General features: G+C 41.2%; 1 protein-coding gene across 1 annotated transcript in view; it reads left to right on the plus strand.

The window, feature by feature from the left end:
- LOC139750303 (uncharacterized) overlaps positions 1-21,834 on the plus strand; it is a 189,323-nt gene that overhangs the window by 107,576 nt on the left and 59,913 nt on the right. Inside the window, exons 22-27 of the mRNA XM_071664927.1 lie at positions 12,371-12,547; positions 13,318-13,577; positions 13,961-14,222; positions 14,337-14,449; positions 16,322-16,465; positions 18,761-18,943. Of these exons, the coding sequence (XP_071521028.1) occupies positions 12,371-12,547; positions 13,318-13,577; positions 13,961-14,222; positions 14,337-14,449; positions 16,322-16,465; positions 18,761-18,943 (1,139 nt within the window). The remainder of the gene's footprint in view (positions 1-12,370; positions 12,548-13,317; positions 13,578-13,960; positions 14,223-14,336; positions 14,450-16,321; positions 16,466-18,760; positions 18,944-21,834) is intronic.

The following is a 21,834-nucleotide window of genomic DNA, read 5'->3' on the forward strand; positions in this document are numbered from 1 at the left end:
CATTGTTGGAACCACTATTCCTTCAAACATACCCATTTTTGCTTTCCGAGATAATGTTCTCGACTTCCACACATTTTTCAAGGCTCCCAAAATTTTCGCCCCCTCCCCCACCCTATATATATATATATATATATATATATATATATATATATATATATATATATATATAGTGTTTTTTTTATTTATTTTGCTTTGTCGCTGTCTCCCGCATTAGCGAGGTAGCGCAAGAAAACAGACGAAAGAATGGGCCAACCCACCCACATACACATGTATATACATACACGTCCACACACGCAAATATACATACCTATACATCTCAACGTATACATATATATTTACACACAGACATATACATATATACACATGTACATAATTCATACTGTCTGCCTTTATTCATTCCCATCGCCACCCTGCCACACATGAAATAACAACCCCCTCCCCCCTCATGTGCATGAGGTAGTGCTAGGAAAAGACAACAAAGGCCACATTCATTCACACTCAGTCTCTAGCTGTCATGTAATAATGCACCAAAAACCACAGCTCCCTTTCCACATCCAGGCCCCATAGAACTTTCCATGGCTTACCCCAAACGCTTCACATGCCCTGGATCAATCCATTGACAGCATGTCGACCCTGATATACCACATTATTCCAATTCACTGTATTCCTTGCACGCTTTTCACCCTCCTGCATGTTTAGGCCCCGATTACTCAAAATCTTTTTCACTCCATCTTTCCACCTCCAGTTTGGTCTCCCACTTCTCGTTCCCTCCACCTCCGACACATATATCCTCTTTGTCAACCTTTCCTCACTCATTCTCTCCATGTGACCAAACCATTTCAAAACACCCTCTTTTGCTCTCTCAACCACATTCTTTTTATTACCGCATATCTCTCTTACTCTCTTATTACTTACTCGATCAAACCACCTCACACCACATATTGTCCTCAAACGTCTCATTTCCAGCACATCCACCGTCCTCCTCACAACTCTGTCTATAGCCCACGCCTCACAACCATACAACATTGTTGGAACCACTATTCCTTCAAACATACCCATTTTTGCTTTCCAAGATAATGTTCTCGACTACCACGACCATATATATATTCTTTTCTTTTCTTTCATACTATTTGCCATTTCCCGCGATAGCGAGGTAGCATTAAGAACAGAGGACTGGGCCTTTGAGGGAATATCCTCACCTGGGCCCCTTCTCTGTTCCTTCTTTTGGAAAAAAAAAAAAACGAGAGGGGAGGATTTCCAGCCCCCCGCTCCCTTCAGGGAATACGTGGGAAGTATTCTTTCTCCCCTATCCCCAGGGATTGGGATGTCTAAATGTGTGTGGATGTAACCAAGATGTGAAAAAGGAGAGATAGGTAGTATGTTTGAGGAAAGAAACCTGGATGTTTTGGCTCTGAGTGAAACGAAGCTCAAGGGTAAAGGGGAAGAGTGGTTTGGAATGTCTTGGGAGTAAAGGCAGGGGTTAGTGAGAGGACAAGAGCAAGGGAAGGAGTAGCACTACTCCTGAAACAGGAGTTGTGGGAGTATGTAATAGAATGTAAGAAAGTAAATTCTAGATTAATATGGGTAAAACTGAAAGTTGATGGAGAGAGATGGGTGATTATTGGTGCATATGCACCTGGGCATGAGAAGAAAGATCATGAGAGGCAACTGTTTTGGGAGCAGCTGAATGTGTGTGTTCGTGGTATTGATGCACAAGACTGGGTTATAGTGATGGGTGATTTGAATGCAAAGGTGAGTAATGTGGCAGTTGAGGGAATAAATGGTATACATGGGGTGTTCAGTGTTGTAAATGGAAATGGTGAAGAGCTTGTAGATTTATGTGCTGAAAAAGGACTGGTGATTGGGAATGCCTGGTTTAAAAAGTGAGATATACATAAGTATACGTATGTAAGTAGGAGAGATGGCCAGAGAGCGTTATTGGATTACGTGTTAATTGACAGGCGCGCGAAAGAGAGACTTTTGGAGGTTAATGTGCTGAGAGGTGCAACTGGAGGGAAGTCTGATCATTATCTTGCGGAGGTGAGGGTGAAGATTTATATGGGTTTTCAGAAAAGAAGAGAGAATGTTGGGGTGAAGAGAGTGGTGAGAGTAAGTGAGCTTGGGAAGGAGACTTGTGTGAGGAAGTACCAGGAGAGACTGAGTACGGAATGGAAAAAGGTGAGAACAAAGGAGGTAAGGGGAGTGGGGGAAGAATGGGATGTATTTAGGGAAGCAGTGATGGCTTGTGCAAAAGATGCTTGTGGCATGAGAAGAGTGGGAGGTGGGTTGATTAGAAAGGGTAGTGAGTGGTGGGATGAAGAAGTAAGATTATTAGTGAAGAGAAGAGAGAGGCATTTGGACGATTTTTGCAGGGAAAAAATGCAAATGAGTGGGAGATGTATAAAAGAAAGAGACAGGAGGTCAAGAGAAAGGTGCAAGAGGTGAAAAAGAGGGCAGATGAGAGTTGGGGTGAGAGAGTATCATTAAATTTTAGGGAGAATAAAAAGATGTTCTGGAAGGAGGTAAATAAAGTACGTAAGATAAGGGAGCAAATGGGAACTTCAGTGAAGGGGGCTAATGCGGAGGTGATAACAAGTAGTGGTGATGTCAGAAGGAGATGGAGTGAGTATTTTGAAGGTTTGTTGAATGTGTTTGATGATAGAGTGGCAGATATAGGGTGTTTTGGTTGAGGTGGTGTTCAAAGTGAGAGGATTAGGGAAAATGATTTGGTAAACAGAGAAGAGGTAGTAAAAGCTTTGCGGAAGATGAAAGCCGGCAAGGCAGCAGGTTTGGATGGTATTGCAGTGGAATTTATTAAAAAAGTGGGTGACTGTATTGTTGACTGGTTGGTAAGGTTATTGAATGTATGTATGATTCATGGGGAGGTGCCTGAGGATTGGCGGAATGCGTGCTTAGTGCCATTGTATAAAGGCAAAGGGGATAAGAGTGAGTGTTCAAATTATTGAGGTATAAGTTTGTTGAGTATTCCTGGTAAATTATATGGAAGGGTATTGATTGAGAGGGTGAAGGCATGTACAGAGCATCAGATTGGGGAAGAGCAGTGTGGTTTCAGAAGTGGTAGAGGATGTGTGGATCAGGTGTTTGCTTTGAAGAATGTATGTGAGAAATGCTTAGAAAAGCTAATGGATTTGTATGTAGCATTTATGGATCTGGAGAAGGCATATGATAGAGTTGATAGAGATGCTCTGTGGAAAGTACTAAGAATATATGGTGTGGGAGGCAAGTTGTTAGAAGCAGTGAAAAGTTTTTATCGAGGATGTAAGGCATGTGTATGTGTAGGAAGAGAGGGAAGTGATTGGTTCTCAGTGAATGTAGGTTTGCGGCAGGGGTGTGTGATGTCTCCATGGTTGTTTAATTTGTTTATGGATGGGGTTGTTAGGGAGGTGAATGCAAGAGTTTTGGAAAGAGGGGCAAGTATGCAGTCTGTTGGGGATGAGAGAGCTTGGGAAGTGAGTCAGTTGTTGTTCGCTGATGATACAGCGCTTGTGGCTGATTCATGTGAGAAACTGCAGAAGCTTGTGACTGAGTTTGGTAAAGTGTGTGAAAGAAGAAAGTTAAGAGTAAATGTGAATAAGAGCAAGGTTGTTAGGTACAGTAGGGTTGAGGGTCAAGTCAATTGGGAGAGCAGAAGAGGGTGTTTTGAAATGGTTTGGTCACATGGAGAGAATGAGTGAGGAAAGATTGACCAAGAGGTCATATATGTCAGAGTGGAGGGAACGAGGAGAAGTGGGAGACCAAATTGGAGGTGGAAGGATGGAGTGAAAAAGATTTTGAGTGATCGGGGCCTGAACATGCAGGAGAGTGAAAGGAGTGCAACGAATAGAGTGAATTGGAACGATGTGGTATACCGGGGTCGAAGTGCTGTCAATGGATTGAACCAGGGCATGTGAAGCGTCTGGGGTAAACCATGGAAAGTTCTGTGGGGCCTGGATGTGGAAAGGTAGCTGTGGTTTCGGTGCATTATTACATGACAGCTAGAGACTGAGTGTGAACGAATGGGGCCTTTGTTGTCTGTTCCTAGTGCTACCTCGCACACTTGACGGGGGAGGGGGCTGTTATTCCATGTGTGGCGAGGTGGCGATGGGAATAAATAAAGGCAGACAGTATGAATTATGTACATGTGTATATATGTATATGTCTGTGTGTTTATATATATGTGTTCATTGAGATGTATAGGTATGTATATTTGACTCGCTAACGCGGGAGACAGCGACAAAGCAAAATTAAAAAATATAATGATATATATATATATATATATATATATATATATATATATATATATATATATATACACACACATATATACATACAGGTACACCACTGATTTTCGGGCACTCTTTGTTCCAAAGCCTTACCAAATTAACCATTTTGCCGGACCAACCGTGGTCATGTGATAATGATTTGTCTACACACCTCTTACCCTCTAATTATACATCTCTCATGTCTAAAGTATACCATGGACTGCTAGAAATTTAGATTGAAAAAAATATTAAATGTAAATCAAATAAATAAATGAAATACATTATACACCTGCTCATGACTGAGGTGCTCGTCAGCTATGAGTTTCGCAAATTCGTCTACATACTCAGCAGCTTCTTCGTGGTTTGCAGACCGCTTTTCTCTGCACACTTTATTCATGGAAATTCCATGATGATTCTTGAATCTTTGAATCCATCCTTCACTATAGTCATGCTTATGTTGTAATATAAGTTCTTTATGGAACAACTTAATCTGGTCCATTATCCTGCAACCTGACAAGTCCACTCCATCACTCCAACACTGTCGGAACCATTCCATCATCACTCGATCATGCTCAGTACTCTTACCATATTTCATAGTTTTTCTAATCATCATTTGTTTCTTGGAATCACTGTCTGTATAGAATTTCAATATTTTCTCCCTTTCCTTCTTTATATCATAAACAGTTGATAATCAATACTGTAGATGTCACACAACTTACGCACCGAAACACCATGGTCCATTTTTTCAACATTTCTACTTTATCTTGGATCGATATGGACTGGTGTTTACGCTTGACACCACGACTGACACTCTTATATGTCTTAGAAGCCGTAGCTAGCATTAACTTTAGGCAAAAAAAGCTGAGATTCTCACAGAATTGCAGTATCACCGCCAACAAGTGCAGTGTAAAGAATGTAAATAAGCACGCTCTACACACACTGCCATCTGTGGCCGCCCAGTAAACTAGTCTGGTGGCTGCGATAATTTCAAGTTCTGTCTCATAATTTTGTCCAGACCAAAGGAGGTGCTGAACCATCAGTTGCTGGGAAATAGGTGGTGTACCTGTATATATTTTCTATTAAACTTCATTGCCATTTCCAGTGTTAGCGAGGTAGAGCTAGGAAACAGACATAGAAAGACCTATTCACTCATATACACACATATATGCATACTGTATATGCACATGAACACAGTGTGTGAAAGGAGAAAGTTGAGAGTGAATGTGAATAAGAGCAAGGTTATTAGGTTCAGTAGGGTTGAGGGACAAGTAAATTGGGAGGTAAGTTTGAATGGAGAAAGATTGGAGGAAGGGAAGTGTTTTAGAAAACTGGGAGTGGATTTAGCAGTGGATTGAACCATAGAACCTTGGATGTGGAAGTGAGTCATAGGGTGGGGGAGGGGATGAAGGTTCTGGGAGCAATGAAGAATGTGTGGAAGGTGAGAACATTATCTCAGAGAGCAAAAATGGAAATGTTTGAAGGAATAATAGTTCCAAAAATGTTATATGGTTGCAAGGCATGGGCTGTAGATAGGGTTGTATGGAGGACGGTGTATGTGTTGGAAATGAAATGTTTTATGACAATATATGGTGTGAGGTGGTTTGATCCAGTAAGTAATGAAAGGGTAAGGGAGATGTGTGGAAATAAAGAGTGTGGTTGAGAGAGCAGAAAAGGGTGTGTTTAAATGGTTTGGACATATGGAGAGAATGATTGAGGAAAGATTAACGAAGAGGATATATGTATAAGAGGTGGAGGGAAGAAGGAGAAGTGGGAGACCAAATTGGAGGTGAAAGGATTGAGTGAAAAAGATTTTGAGGGATCGGGGCTTGAACATACAGGAGGGTGAGAGGCTTGCAAGGAATAGAGTGAATTGGAACGATGTGGTATATCAGGGTCGACGTACTGTCAGTGGATTGAACCAGGGCATGTGAAACATTTGGGGTAAACCATGAAAAGGTCTGTGGGGCCTGGATGTGGATAAGGAGCTATGGTTTTGGTGCATTACACATGACAGCTAGAGACTGAGTGTGAATGAATGTGGCCTTTTTGTCAGTTTTCCTGCTGCTACTTTGCTTAAGCAGGGGGTAGCGATGCTGTTTCCTGTAGGGCGGGGTGGTGCTGGGGATGCATGAAGGCAAGCAAGTATGAATGTGCACATGTGTATATATGTATATGTCTGTGTATGTTAATGTATTTGTATGTATATATTGATATGTATATTTATCTATATGTGCATATCTGGGCATTTTATGTATATATATGTTTGAGTGGATGGCCCATTCCTCATCTGTTTCCTGGCACTACCTTGCTGACACAGGAAACAGCAATTATGTCTGATGAATATAGATGTATATTATTATTTTTTCTATTATACTTAGAGCTGTCTCCTGTGTTAGCGAGTTAGTGCAAGGAAATAGATGAAAGAATGGCCCAACCCACCCACATGCACATGTATATGCATAAACACTCAAACATGCACATACACATACCTATACATTGCAACGTATACATACATATACATACACAGACATATACATACATACACATGTACACATCCATACTTGCTGTCTTCATCCATTCCCATTGCCACCCCAAGGCCACCTTCGTTCACACTCAGTCTCTAGCTGTCATGTGTAATGCACCAAAACCATAGCTCCCTTTCCACATCCGGGCCCCACAAAACTTTCCATGGTTTATCCCAGACGCTTTGCATGCCCTGGTTCAATCCATTGACAACATGTCGACCCTGATATATCACATCGATCCAGTTCACTCTATTCCTTGCACGCCTTTCACTCTCCTGTATGATCAGGCCCCAATCGCTCAAGATCTTTTTCACTCCATCCTTCCTTCTCCAATTTGGTCTTCCTCTTCTCCTCGTTCTCTCCACCCCTGACACATATATCATCTTTGTCAATCTTTCCTCACTCATTCTCTACGTATGACCAAACCAGTTCAATACACCTTCTTCTGCTCTCTCAACCACACTCTTTTGATTACCACACATCTCTCTTATCCTTTCATTTCTTACTCGATCAAACCACCTCACACCACATATTGTCTTCAAACATTTCATTTCCAACACATCCACCCTCCTCTGCACAACCATTTCTATAGCCCACGCCTTACAACCATATAACATTGTTGGAACCACTATTTCTTCAAACATACCCATTTTTGCTCTCCGAGATAATGTTCTCGTCATTCCTCCTTGTTCCCTCCATCTCTAACACATATATCCTCTCTATCAATCTTTCCTCAACCCTGAGGTAAGGGAAAAAGAATTCTACCTCCATATTTCTCACGTGTCGTAAAAGGCGACTAAAAGGAGTGGCAGAGAGGCTGGAAACCCCCCCTTCTTGTATCTCAATTTCTAAAAGAAGGAACTGAAGAAGGAGCCAGACAAGGAATGCTTATCCTCCTCAAAGGCTCACACTGGGGTGTCTGAATGTGTGTTGATATTACCAGGATGAAAAGAGAGGAGGGATAGGTAGTTTGTTTGAGGAAAGAAACCCAGATGTTTTGGCTCTGAGTGAAGTGAGGCTCAAGGTAAGGGGAAGAATGAGATGGAAATGTCGTAGGATTAAATTCAAGGGTTAGTGAGAGGACAAGAGCTAACGAAGGAGTAGGAATACTACTGAAGAAGGAGTTGTGGGAGTGTGTTAAAGAGTGAAAGGAAGTAAATTCTAGATTGATGTGGGTAAAACTGAAATGGATGGCAAGAGATTGGTGTTTATTGGTGCTTATGCACCCAGCCATGAGAAAAAAAAATTATGAGAGTCAGGTGTTTTGGGAGCAGCTGAGTGATTGTGTCAGCAATTTTGGTGATGGGTGATTTAAATGTGAAGGTAAGTAATGCGACAGTTGAGGGTACAGTTGGTTTGCATGGGGTATTCAGTTTTATTAATGGAAATGATGAAGAACTTGTGGAGTTGTATGTTGAAAAAGACTGGTGTTTGGGAATATCTGGTTTAGAGAGAGATGTATACACAAGTATACATATGTGAGTGGGAGAGATGGTCAACGGGCATTATTAGATTACATATTGATTTATAGGCATGTAAAATAGAAAATTTTGGATGTAAATGTGCTGAGAGAGGCAGCTGGTGGGATGTCTGATCACTATCCAGTGGAGGTGAGGGTGAAGATTTATTAAGGTTTTCGAAAAGGGAAACAATAAGATTCGAAAGGAGACTTGTGTGAAGAATCACGAGGAGAGAGTGCATAATGGCAGAAGGTAAGAGCAAATGAAATGAGGGGAGTCAAGGAAGAATGGGAGGTATTTAGGGAAGCAGTGATGGCAAGTGCAAGAGATGCCTGTAGCATGCAAAAGGTGGGAAGAGGGCAGATTAGAAAGGGTAGTGAATGGTGGGATGAAGAAATAAAGTTGCTAGTGAAAGAGAAAAGAGAGGCATTTGGATGGTACTTTCAGGGAAGGAGTGCAAATGATTTGGAGATGTATTAGAGAAGGCAGCAGGAGGGCAAGAGGAAGGTGCAGGTGTTGAAAAAGAGGGCAAATAAGTGTTGGGGTGAGAGAGAGTGCAGGTACACCACTGATTTTCCGGCACTATTGGTTCCAAAGCATTGCCGGATTAACCATTTTGCCGGACCAACTGTGGTCACGTAATAATAATTCAACACACCTCTAACCCACTAATCATTCATCTCCCATTTGTCTAAAGTATACCATGGACTGCTAGAAATTTATTTTAAACAAATATTAAATGTTTGAGTACCCTAAGAGGGTAAGTCTGTCCTAAGATTGTTTGAATCCTGTGGGTCTTCTTCATCTTCTGTTGTTAGTGTTTTCCTAGGTGTGCATCGCCAGAATAATGCAGTTTTCGTCTGCAATATACACTTGCTCAGGATTGAGGTGCTCGTCAGCTACGAGTTTTGCAAATTTGTCCACATACTTGTCAACTCCTTCGTGGTTTGAAGACCACTTTTCTTTGCACTCTAAATTTATTCATGGAAATTTCATGAGGCTTCTTGAATCTTTGAAGCCATTTTTCACTGTAATCACACTCATGTTGTAGTTTAAGTCCTTTATAGAACAACTGAGCCTGGTCCATTATCATGCTACCTGACTAGTCCACTCCATCACTTCGATGCTGTCGAAACCATTCCTTCATCACTCGATCGTGCTCAGTACTCTTACTATCTTTCATAGTTTTTCTAATCATCATTTGCTTCTTGGAATCATTGTCTGCATAGAATTTCAATATTTTCTCTCTTTGCTTCTTTGTATCATAAACAGTTAATGAACGCACCAAAACACAACATTCCATTATTTTCAACAGTTCTACCTTATCTTGGATCGATATGGACTGGTGTTTACGTTTGATGCCACGGCTGACACTCTCATAAGTCTTAGAAGCCATAGCTAGGGTTAGATTTAAGCAAAATAAGCTAAGAATCTCTCAGAATTGCAGTATCACCACCAACAAGTGCAGTTTGAAGAATGTATATAAGTGCGCCCTACACACAGTGCCATGTGTGGCCGCCCAGTAAACTAGTCTGGTGGCTACGGTAATATCAAGTTCCCTCACGTAATTTTGTCTGGACTATAGGAGGTGTCAACCATCAGTTGCCGGAAATTCGGTAGTGTACCTGTATCACTAAAATTTAGGAAGAATAAAAAGATGTTTTGGGAAGAGCTAAATAATGTATGAGAGACAAGAGAAGAAAAGGAAAATTGTTGATAGCGCAAAAGGGGACATGATAACAGTTCGTGATAAAGTGAGGAGGAGATTGGAGTTAGTATTTTAAAGGATTCTTAAATGTGATTATAGAGTGGTAGATGCACATTCTTTTGGTCAAGGTTGTATGCAAAGTGAGAAAGTAATTTAGAGTGGTTTGGTGAGGAGAGAAGAGGTGATGAAAATTTTGCCAAAGATGAAATGCTTTAATGAAAAAAGAAGAGGTAGTAAAAGGCTTACATGAAATGAAATGTGGCAAGGCTGCTGGAGTAGAGGATACTGCATTTGAACTTATTAAGAAAGAGGGTAATTGTGATATTGATTGGTTAGTAAGGATTTTCACACTATGTATGGATCATGGTGAGGTGCCTGAGGATAGTTGAAATGCATATGCAGTGCTGTTGTATAAAGGCAAGTGAGATAAAGGTGAGTGTTCAGATTACAGATGTATGAGTTTGTTGAGTGTACCTGAAAAGTTGTATGGGAGGGTATTGATTGAGTAGGTGAAGGCATGTACAGAGCATTAGACTGGGGAGTAGCAATGTGGTTTTAGAAGTGGTAGAGGATGTGTGGATCAGGTGTTTGCTTTAAAGAATGTGTTTAAGAAGTGCTTAGAAAAACATGGATTTATATGTGGAATATATGGATCTGGAGTATGCACATGATAAGGTTGATAGAGATGCTTTGTGGAAGGTCTTAAAGATATATGGTGTGGGAAGAAAGCTGCTAGAAGCTGTAACAAATTTTTATCAAAGGTGTAATGCATGTGCGCGAGTAGAAAGAAAAGAGAATGAATGGTTCCAAGTAAAGGTTTTTGTCAGGGGTCTGTAATATCACCATGGTTGTTTAATTTGTTTATGGATGGGGATGTGAGGGAGGTAAAGACAAGAGACTTAGAGAAAGGGGTGAGTATGCAATCTGTAGAGGATGAGAGGGCCTAGGAAGTGAGTCGGTTATTGTTTGCTGATGATACAGCACAGGTTACAGATTTAAGTGAGAAACTGCAGAAGTTCGTGACTGATTTTGGGAGAGTGTGTAAAAGGAGAAATTTGAGTAAATGTTAATAAAAAAGCAAGGTTATTAGGTTCAGCAGGATTGAGGGGCAGGTTAGTTGGGGTGTGAGTTTGAGTGTAGAAAAATTAGAGAAAGTGAAGTGTTTTAGATATATGGGAGTGGACATGGCAGCAAATGGAGCCATGGAAGCAGAAGTGAGTCATGATGTGGGAAGGGGTTGAAGTTTCTAGGAGCACTGAGGAATGTGTGGAAAGAGAAAACATTATCTAGGCATTGGGGGTGGGTATGTTTGAAGGAATAGTAGTCCCAACAGTGTTATATGATGCGAGGCATGGGCTGTAGATAAGGTGTTGTGGAGGTTTGTGGATGTGTTGGAAATGAAATGTTTGAGGACAATATGTGATGTGAGGGGGTTTGATCGAGTAAGTAATGAAAGCGTAAGAGAGATGTGTGGTAATGAAGAGTGTGGTTGAGACAGCAGAAGAGAATGTGCTGAAATGGTTTGAACATATGGAGAGAATGAGTGAGGAGAGGTTGGAAAAGAGGATATATGTATCTGAAGTAGATGGAGCAAGGAGACTGTGGGATCCCAAGATGGATATGGAAGGATGGAGTGAGAATGATTTTAAGCAATCGTGCCTGAACATGCAGGAGGGTGAAAGGTGTGCATGGGATGGAGTGAATAAGAACAATGTGGTATGCTGGGATCAACATGCTGTCAATGGATTGAAGCAGGGCTTGTGAGGTATCAAGGGTAAGCCATGGAAAGGTCTGTAGGGCCTGGTTGTGGATAGGGAGCTGTGGTTTCTGTGGATTACGCATAACATCTAGAGAATTTATGTGAGCAGATGTGACCTTTCTTTATCTGTTCCTGATGCTGCCTCCCTAACATGGGAAATGGTGATCAGGTATGAAAAATTACATGTATACAAGTATAGCTAGTTAGAAAAATAGGTAGGTATGTGATGCAAGACTCCACCTGGATATTGTTGCACCATAAGGGAAAAACATCTCATTCGAAAGGAGTCTCTCATTTCTCTGCTTTTGATTGCAGTACAGCCTTGAAGCTGCAGGAGCCCCATGAATGTGAACTTGAGGTTCCACAGCTAAAAATGACCATAAATACCTTAGTGCATCTTATCTTACTGTCCCAGAATTTCCTTCTATAGGTCTCCTTTAGCACTTTTTATTCAAGACCATAGGTCTAGAAGTATGATGTTGTGTGCATATCTTGCTGGATGATTTCAAGACATTTAATGAGTAAGTGTTAGTGTCCATTATGGAAGGTCCATGAGGGATCTTATGATGTGTTGAATTATATTGCATGAGAGGTGGACACCCAACGAATCCCTAACTAACAACTGTTTTATTTCACACTTCACAATGACCCCGCAGGCTGCAGCTATGCAGACAGGTCAGTGGAGAACTATGCAGAGTTCCCGGACCCTCTGGATCCATGCAGGTCTTGCAGGTGTCAGGATGGCCATGTGACCTGTACCCTCAAAGCCTGTGCACCTGCACGCTGCTCACGGCCCTACACCCCAGTTGGCACCTGTTGCCCCATCTGCCGTGGTCAGTCATTGCCTTCACATCAGTTTATCTCACTTTGCCTAAGACATCATGCCTGGGACTCTGTATAGATTATTTCATTGATTTTGATTTAAATTTTGTTTATGTTTACAGAATTATGAAATGTATCTATCGCTGATATTGATAAAGTTTATTTCAGTATTAACTTGGGATTACCTGTATATGCTGTCTTTCAGAAATGGTTTGGTGGTTTATGTTTCACCATTACAGATGACTTACAGTCATGATATTTTGTAATTCTTTTGGTTTTACCAATGTTTCAGCTAAGTAGTTTTTAATGGTGAACTTATTCCCTTCAAAGACGATGTAGTCCATTGGCACTGCTTTTCAGAAATACTTCATGTTGAAAGTAAGTGCTGTATAGAATAATAATCAGAGGACTGGATCAAGATAAAACTAAACTGTAATCAAGGAACAGAACCAATTCCAGTTAGCTGAAATGTAGTTAGCTTCAGCTGCAAAGATAGAGTGGGCTCACCAGAGTCATTAAAACCTCTAGCATTAGAAAGCACTAGGGAGGCTAATGAAAACTCAACTATCAGTATATAGGATAGATGTCCATGGAGACAGAGAGAATAAAGATATTATGAAATGGAAAAGAGCTTTATGACTGTATATATAAAACAGCCCCTAAACTGATCTTGATGACTACAGTATTGTTAATATGATAGTCAGAACATCATTCTTTTAGAAGCTGATGCACCTTTGATATAAAAGAGATTATTAAAGTAGCTTGACATGTTTCCTCTTAGAGTGTGAGTACAATGGCGAGGTGTACCTGGAGGGGGAGGTGTTTGAGTCGTCATATGACCCCTGCACAGAGTGTCGCTGTGACTACCCTGAGGTGACATGTTACCCACGGGTGTGTCCCCTCACCCGCTGCACCTACCCTGCTCCTGACACCCGTGGTTGCTGCAGCATCTGTAAGGACTGTGTGTTCGATGGTCACAACTACATGAATGGCCAACATTTCCCAGAACCTGGTGACCCTTGTTCCCAGTGCTCCTGCAGGGTCTGTTGAAGTCATCTTACCTCACATGTCTTAATAATGACAGAGTTTAGATTTTATGTCCTGAATGATTATAATTTATTTTGGTTAATTTGCTTTTGGATTTGTTAATTTCTGTACAGTACGTGTGTTTAATGTTTGCTAATGGTATCAGATAAACATATGAGTAGGAAATGGATGTATTTCTGTGGTGTGCTAATATTTATTCATAGCTTTTATGGAAGTCATCTGCAAAGCATCACCTGTAGGCATGACCTCACTGCCAGAGGGAGGTAGCTCAGAATCTTCACCTTTCTTCATATATCTCCATAAAGCCTTTTCAAAGGTAGCCTGAAATGATCCCAGATTTAGTTCATTATCAGTAATGAGTCAGGGTACTGTTACAGATGGGTGATGTGCAGTGTACCCGTCTACCATGTGGCCGTCCTGCTTGCCCATACCCTGTGCCAGGCCCCTGTTGCCCCCAATGTGGCCCTGGGTGCCAGTACAATGGTAACATCATCCCTGATGGTGGGGTGTTCCCCAGCACCATGGCTACTTGCCAGGAGTGTGTTTGTCATGGAGGCCAAGTCACCTGCATGCCCAAGACCTGTGCCTTAGTCACTTGCACTCACCCCATCATCTCTGATTGCTGCCCAGATTGTGGAGGTAAGGCTACTAGTTTTTGTAAATGAGTGTGTTGTAACGTAGGATGTATTAATGAGTTGAATTGTGCAGGTTTGCTTCAGCACTGTTTTATCTCATGTGATATTTTCTCTTAAGCTTGCTACTTTGAGGGTCGAAAGATTACCGACGGGATGGTATTCTCTCATCCAGTGAAGTCATGCCAGGAGTGCCACTGCTTGGCCGGCTCTGTCAAGTGCCAACCGCTGCAGGTGAGAAACTTAAAGGCAATTAATATAGCAGTGCTAGACATGATAGTAGGTCAGGAAAGTACACATGAACTAAGTACTTCATAAGTTGAAAACCATTTTAGAATTATGATAAAAAATGGAATGAAATGAACTCATCATAAAGTAGTTCCTCCTGCTCCCAGTTAATTAAGTTGACCTGCACCATATCAGCTTCATGTTATTTAAGGGGAAAAGTTTTGATTAGTAGACATGAAAATAGGTCATTTTATGTAGTTATTGATTATACTTGATCACCGTTCCTGCATCAGCGAGGTAGTGCCAGGAAAGAGATGAAGAATGGCCCATCCACTCATCTTCACATACATATACATAAACGCCCATATGCGCACATCTTTCTTTTTTCTTTCATACTATTCGCCATTTCCCGCATTAGCGAGGTAGCATTAAGAACAGAGGACTGGGCCTTTGAGGGAATATCCTCACCTGGCTCCCTTCTCTGTTCCCTCTTTTGGAAAATTTAAAAAAAAAAATTGTGCCCATATACGCACATATACATACATATACTTATCATCATATACATACACACACACAGATATATATACACATGTACATATTCATACTTGCTGCCTTCATCCATTTCCAGGCGCTATCCCGCCCTACAGGAAACAACATCGCTACCCCCTGCTTCAGCGAGGTAGCGCCAGGAAACCAGACAAAAAAGGCCACACTTGCTCATGCTCATTCTCTAGCTGTCATGTGTAATGCACCAAAACCACAGATCCCTATCTACATCCAGGCCCCACAGACTTTTCCATGGTTTACCCCAGATGCTTCACATGCCCAATTCCGTTCCAATGCACTCTATTCTTTGCACTCATTTCACCCTCCAGGATGTTCAGGCCCCGATCACTCAAAATCTTTTTCACTCCATCCTTCCACCACCAATTTGGTCTCTTGCTTCTCCTTGTTCCCTCCACCTCTGACACATATATCCTTTTTGGCAATCTTTCCTCACTCATTCTCTCCATATGTCCAAACCATTTCACTACACCCTCTTCTGCTTTCTCAACCACACTCTTTTTATTTTCACACATATCTCTTATCCTCTCATTACTCACTCAATCCAACCACCTCACACCACATATTGTTGTCAAGCATTTCATTTCCAACACATCCGCACTCCTCTATACAACCCTATCCATAGCCCATGCCTCGCAACCATATAATGTTGTTGGAACTACTATTCCTTCAAACATACCCATTTTTGCTCTCCGTGATAACGTTCTCTCCTTCCACACATTCTTCATCGCTCCCAGAACCTTCACCCCCTCTACCACAATGTGACTCACTTCTGCTTCATTGGTTCCATTCACTGTTAAGTCCACTCCCAGGTATCTAAGGCACTTCACTTCCTCCAATTTTTCTCCATTCAAACTTAAATCCCAATTAACTTGTCCATCAACCCTACTGAACCTAGGTCATATGTGGATTGATAGTAAATATTTCAAGATAATGATTAAACAGGTTTTGTGGTCAAAACACCTTATTGTTTAAGGTCCTGGCTGTTGGGCACATGTTTAGGAGTCTTTGCATACCTTTTGCAAGACAAGGTCCTCTGGTTCCCTCTCAGGATCATTTTTTGAGGAGCTTTATTCATTACTTTAGCTGGAGTAGGAAAATTTTTGTTGTATCTTTGATTTGTCGTAGTATTCAGAGTAGTGATGACTATTATCATACTAATTTATAACTTCCAGAAAATACATCTAAAATTGACTTATTATTTTGAGATATTAATAGTGTTTTGGGTTATATGATATAAGATACACATCATTGTTTAGTGATGCAGTTCTGGATGTCTGTGGTTTGCTTTCCAAAATGTATTCTTCTCTTCAGTGTCCCCCTGCCCTGTGCTCTCATCCTCGGATTGTCAATTGCTGCCCTTCCTGTGCAGTTGGCTGCAGGTTCCAGGACACCCTTTTGGAGGAGGATGAGGTCTTCTCTCCCCCAGAAAATGCATGCCAAACTTGTGTATGCCAGGTATGACATAGAAGGATCTAAGTATAGCTCTGAACAGTGATTTGTTGTTTTCATTTGCCTTTATTGTGATGACTTCATAACCCTGTCCAGTCATCGTTTCCTCAGTTTTACCATTAACTGTAGCAGCCATAAGTTCCTTTTCATCTGACAAGATAATTGTAACTGATAAATATGTTTTTCTGTTGTCTTTTGGCTTTGATATTTGTAAAGTATATAATGGTTTGGTGAACAGAGAAGGGGTAGTGAAGGCATTGCGGAAGATGAAAGCCGGCAAGGGGGCAGGTTTGGAGGGTATTGCAGTGGGATTTATTAAAGGGTGGGAGGGTGTGACTGTGTTGTTGACTGGTTGGTAAGGATATTCAGTGTATGTATGGTTCATGGGGAAGGGCTTGAGGATTGCCGGAATGCATGCATAGTGCCATTGTACAAAGGCTAGGGGGATAAAGGTGAGTGTTCAAATTACAGAGGTATAAGTTTGTTGAGTATTCCTGGGAAATGGTATGGGAGGGTATTGATTGCGAGGGTGAAGGCATGTACAGAGCATCAGATTGGGAAAGAGCAGTGCGGTTTCAGAAGTGGTAAAGAATGTGCGGATCAGGTGTTTTTGCTTTGAAGAATGTATGTGAGAAATACGTAGAAAAACAGATGGATTTGTGTGTAGCATTTATGGATCTGGAGAAGGCATATGATAGAGTTAATGGAGATCCTTTGTGGAAGGTATTAAGGGTATATGGTGTGGGAGGTAAGTTGCTAGAGGCAGCAAAAAGTTTTTGTCAATGATGTAAGGCATGTGTATGAGTAGGGAGAGAGGAAGGTGAGTGGTTCCCAGTGAATGTCGGCAGGGGTGCATAATGTTTCCATGGTTGTTTGATTTGTTTATGGATGAGGTTGTTAGGGAGGTGAATGCTAGAGTTTTGGAGAGAGGGGCAAGTACGCAGTCTGTTGTGAATGAGAGGGCTTGGGAAGTAAGTCATTTGTTGTTCGCTGATGATGCAGCGCTGGTGGCTGATTCATTTGAGAAACTGCTGAAGTTGGTGACTGAGTTTGGTAGTGTGTGAGAGAAGAACGTTGACAGTAAATGTGAGTAAGAGCAAGGTTATTAGGTTCAGTAGGGTTGAGGGACAAGTTAATTGGGAGGTAAGTTTGAATGGAGAAAAACTGGAGGAAGTGAAGTGTTTTAGATATCTGGGAGTGGATTTGCCAGTGGATGGAATCATGGAAACGGAAGTGAGTCACAAGGTGGGGGGAGGGGGGGTGAAGGTTCTGGGGGCAATGAAGAATGTGTGGAAGGCAAGAATGTTACCTGGGATTTCAAAAATGGGTATGTTTGCAGGAATAGTGGTTCCAACAATGTTATATGGTTGCGAGGCATAGGCTGTAGATAAGGTTGTGTGGAGGAGGGTGAATGTGTGGGAAGTGAAATGTTTGAGGACAATATATGGTGTGAGATGGTTTGATAGAATAAATTATGAAAGCATAAGAGAGATGTGTGGTAGTAAAAAGTGTGTGGTTGAGAGAGCAGAAGAGGGTGTATTGAAATGGTTTGGACGTATGAAGAGAATGAGTGAGGAAAGATTGACAAAGAGGATATATGTGTCAGAGATGGAGGGAACAAGAAGTGGGAGACCTAATTGGAGATGGAAGGATGGAGTGAAAAAGATTTTGAGTGATCATGGCCTGAACATGCAGGAGGTTGAGAGGCGTGCAAGGAATAGAGTGAATTTGAACAATTTGTATATCGGGGTCTACTTGCTATCAGTGGATTGAATCAGGGCATGTGAAGTGTCTGGGGTAAGCCATGGAAAGTGTTGTGGGGCCTGGATGTGGAAAGGGAGCTGTGGTTTCAGTGCATTACACATGACAGCTAGAGACTGAGTGTGAATGAATGTGGCTTTTGTTGTCTTTTCCTAGCGCTACCTCGCACGTGCATGAGGGAGGGGGTGCTGTTTCATGTGTGGCGGGGTGGTGACAGGAATGGATGAAGGCAGCACGTATGAATATGTACATGTGTTTATATGTATATGTCTGTGTATGTATATGTTGAAATGTATAGGTATGTATATGTGCATGTGTGGGCGTTTATGTATATGCATGCATATGTGGGTGGATTGGGCCATTCTTTTGTCTCTTTCCTTGCGCTACCTCGTTAATGTGGGAGACAGTGACTAAGTATAATGAATAGATATAAATATTTGTAAAGTGTCTGTATACTTTATGATTATTATGATTATAATTTTTTTTTTATCTTTTATCATCCATACTTCATCGATGCCAACTGGGGTCCTGACTCTCCAGCAAGGGTCAATAATGTGTGCCCCTTATGATTGTCCAGTGCTGGCATGCCCTCCACACCACCAGGAGCTTGGGGAGTGCTGCCCAAGGTGTGTTGCCACCAGCAGCTGTGTACACAACGACCAGATCTTCCCCCATGACGCCCACTTCACTGACAACTCAACCTGCAGCAACTGTGTCTGCCAGGTCTCTCAAGTGACTCTTCATCATAATAGGGTTTAGCCTCCTCTGTCTGGTATTGGGTGTGGCTGTTATGTGATTTAGTTCCATCAGTCTGGTTTCAGTGTGGTTCTTATCATCCCATGGTATGTTTGTGATTGCTTTAATTATAGGGCTTAACTTAGGTTTCGTAAGTGACTTCAGGCGTCACATGTACATTTTAATGTCAGCTGATACATATATAGCAGGGTTTTGAACAGGATTGGATTTGAATTGATATTTCTTAGCTGCTCATCTGTCTGAAGTATTTCTATGAGAATGTCTTTCTCCATCCTATTGCTGTTAACTTTCAATTTTTTCACAAAACTTACGTAAATGAACCTTTGAATAGTGTCAGTATTATTGTTTTTCATAAGGCATTGAGCTTTATTGAATTCATCTAACCCTACAGCCAGTTCAACATGAACTTTGCTTCTCTGTGGGACAGTTTTATGAAAGTTTGATTGTGGAACCAAACGTTAAGCTCTTACTTTTTTTCCTTTCTTTTCATTTGAGAAAGAAGTTGGGGATCATCAATGATTTTGACTGTTATTGTTTGTAACTTAGTTTTTGATAGAAAATTTGTGCAGAATTCAGTGTTTACTAGCTAGTTCTGCTCACTTAGTGGTGTGAGGGAGATCTAGTTATCAGTAGGTAGTTAGTGTTATGTGCTGTGTCTTGCAGTTTCTCTAAACCATTTTGATGTTTTTATTACTTCGCATTGGTAGGTAGTAGTTGGTAGGCAGCCAGCAACCTGAGAGGTATATTACCAGTACTATGCGACTGGGTATCGGGAGCGTTAATGACAGCTGCATAGTGGGCCAGCACTTCAGTGGTTGTCAATTTGCACTCTTCTGACCCACATAGCTGTCTTTTCTTTCTGCCTCACTAACACATGGACTACTGGCATTCTGTCCACAAATGTATAATCTCTCCTTGTTGTATATAACAACACTTAACTTACACAGCTCATTCTTTATAACTAAATTTTCCTGCAGTGAGCACTGTGTGCTAGCCCTGCCTTTTGGCAAAATGGTACGAGCATTAGATAGAAGTAGTAGGTAGGAACATCTAGGCTAGAGCATTAGGTAGAAATATTAGGTAGAAGTAGTTGGAAGGAGTATTAGATAGAAGTCGTCAGTAGGAACATTAGGTAGGAGCCTCAGCAAACACTGTGCTAGAGTTGCCCCTCTGCCAGTGGCCTGTTAAGGGTGAGGCATAAAGGCTAAGAAGTGGCACTGGAGTTCACTAGTTATTTAGAGTCATTTGCCTTGGCCACCCTTTTGAGGGAGTTCCAATTGGAACAGGTGTCAAGAGATATAGATAGATATATAGATACTTCACATTGACCATGCTCATACATCTAAGGCTTTAGGGAGTAATATTTGTGATATCAATAAAAAAGGTTACACAGTAAAACCTCTATTATCTGTAATTTGAGTGAACAAAGTGTTCAAAACCATGTATTTTTTTCAATTTTGGATAGCAACCATTTATTATCCCCAAAAATTGAAAAATTTAAGATACTGAAAAATGTTTCAAAGTGCATGCACCCCATGCTGCAGCAATTAGTGTACTCACATCCCGGTGTTTTGTGGTGCTGTTGATAGTTTACCATTTCCCATGTGCTTTTTGGTACATTGTTGTGTGCTGGTCTTGCACGGTGGTGTGTTTTGTGCACCCTGGATTTCAAGTGTCATCAGCAAATGCCTAATAGTTCCTCAAAGCCATCTGTTATTCACACAAAGTACCAGAAGGAGATTTTAAGCCTCAAATAGATGGAGTTGAGCTAGAAGCTGGCTAAGGGTGAATCCAAGGTGGCTCTCAAGAATGACTTCATTTATTTTTTTGCTTGCATATATTAATATTACCCATTTGTAAAATATTTACGAAATATGGAAGACTTTTATAAATATGACATTTATTCATTATTATGTAATACATTAAAAACCCTTGAAAAACCAAAAATTTATCCAGAACAACCAATTTCCCCAAGCATTTCAAATAATAGAGGTCTTACTGTAATAAGGAGATTGACCATATTTTTTTTAAGTAAACACATTATAATTTTTTTCATACTTTGCTGTTTCCATGATCAGTGAGGTAGCACCTGGAACAGATTAAGATCAGCTGCCCATATCCACTTTTTAGCTGTCATGTGTAACCCACTGAAATCACAGCTCCCTATCCACATCTAGGCCCCACAGACCTTTCATTGGTTCACCCTGGATGCTTTACATGCCCTAATTCAGTACACTGACAGCACATTGACCCTAGTGTACCACATTATAACAATTCACTCTGTCATATGCTAGCCCTTCACCCCTTTTGCATGTTCAGGCCCTGATCGCTCAGCATATTCTTCACTCCATCCATCCATCTCCAGTTTGGTCTCCCTGTTCTCCCTCCACTTCTCACATATATATATATCCTTTTCGTCAACCTTTCCTCTCTCATTCTCTCCATATTTCTAAACTATTTCAGTACATCCTCTTCTACTCTCTCAACCACACTCTTTTCATTACCACACATTCCTCTTACCCTTTCAGTACTTACTTGGTCAAACAGCCTTACACCATATTTTGTTCTCACACATGTAATTTCCAACACATCCACCCTACTCCAAACAGCCTTATCTGTAGTGCCTCACACCCATATAATATTGTTAGCTCTACTATTCCTTCAGTCTACTGTTCTTTCAAACATACCCATTTTTTGCCCTCCCTGATAACGTTTTCTCTTTCTATACATTCTTCAGTGTTCCCAGAACTGACATCCCCTCCCCTACCCTATGACTCACTTCTGCTTCCATTGTTCCATTACTGTCATATCTTTTTTCAGATATCTGAAATGCTTCACTTCCTCCAATTTTTCTCCAT

This window comes from Panulirus ornatus, chromosome 9, assembly GCF_036320965.1.
Source record: "Panulirus ornatus isolate Po-2019 chromosome 9, ASM3632096v1, whole genome shotgun sequence".
In the NCBI taxonomy this organism is placed as follows: domain Eukaryota; kingdom Metazoa; phylum Arthropoda; class Malacostraca; order Decapoda; family Palinuridae; genus Panulirus; species Panulirus ornatus.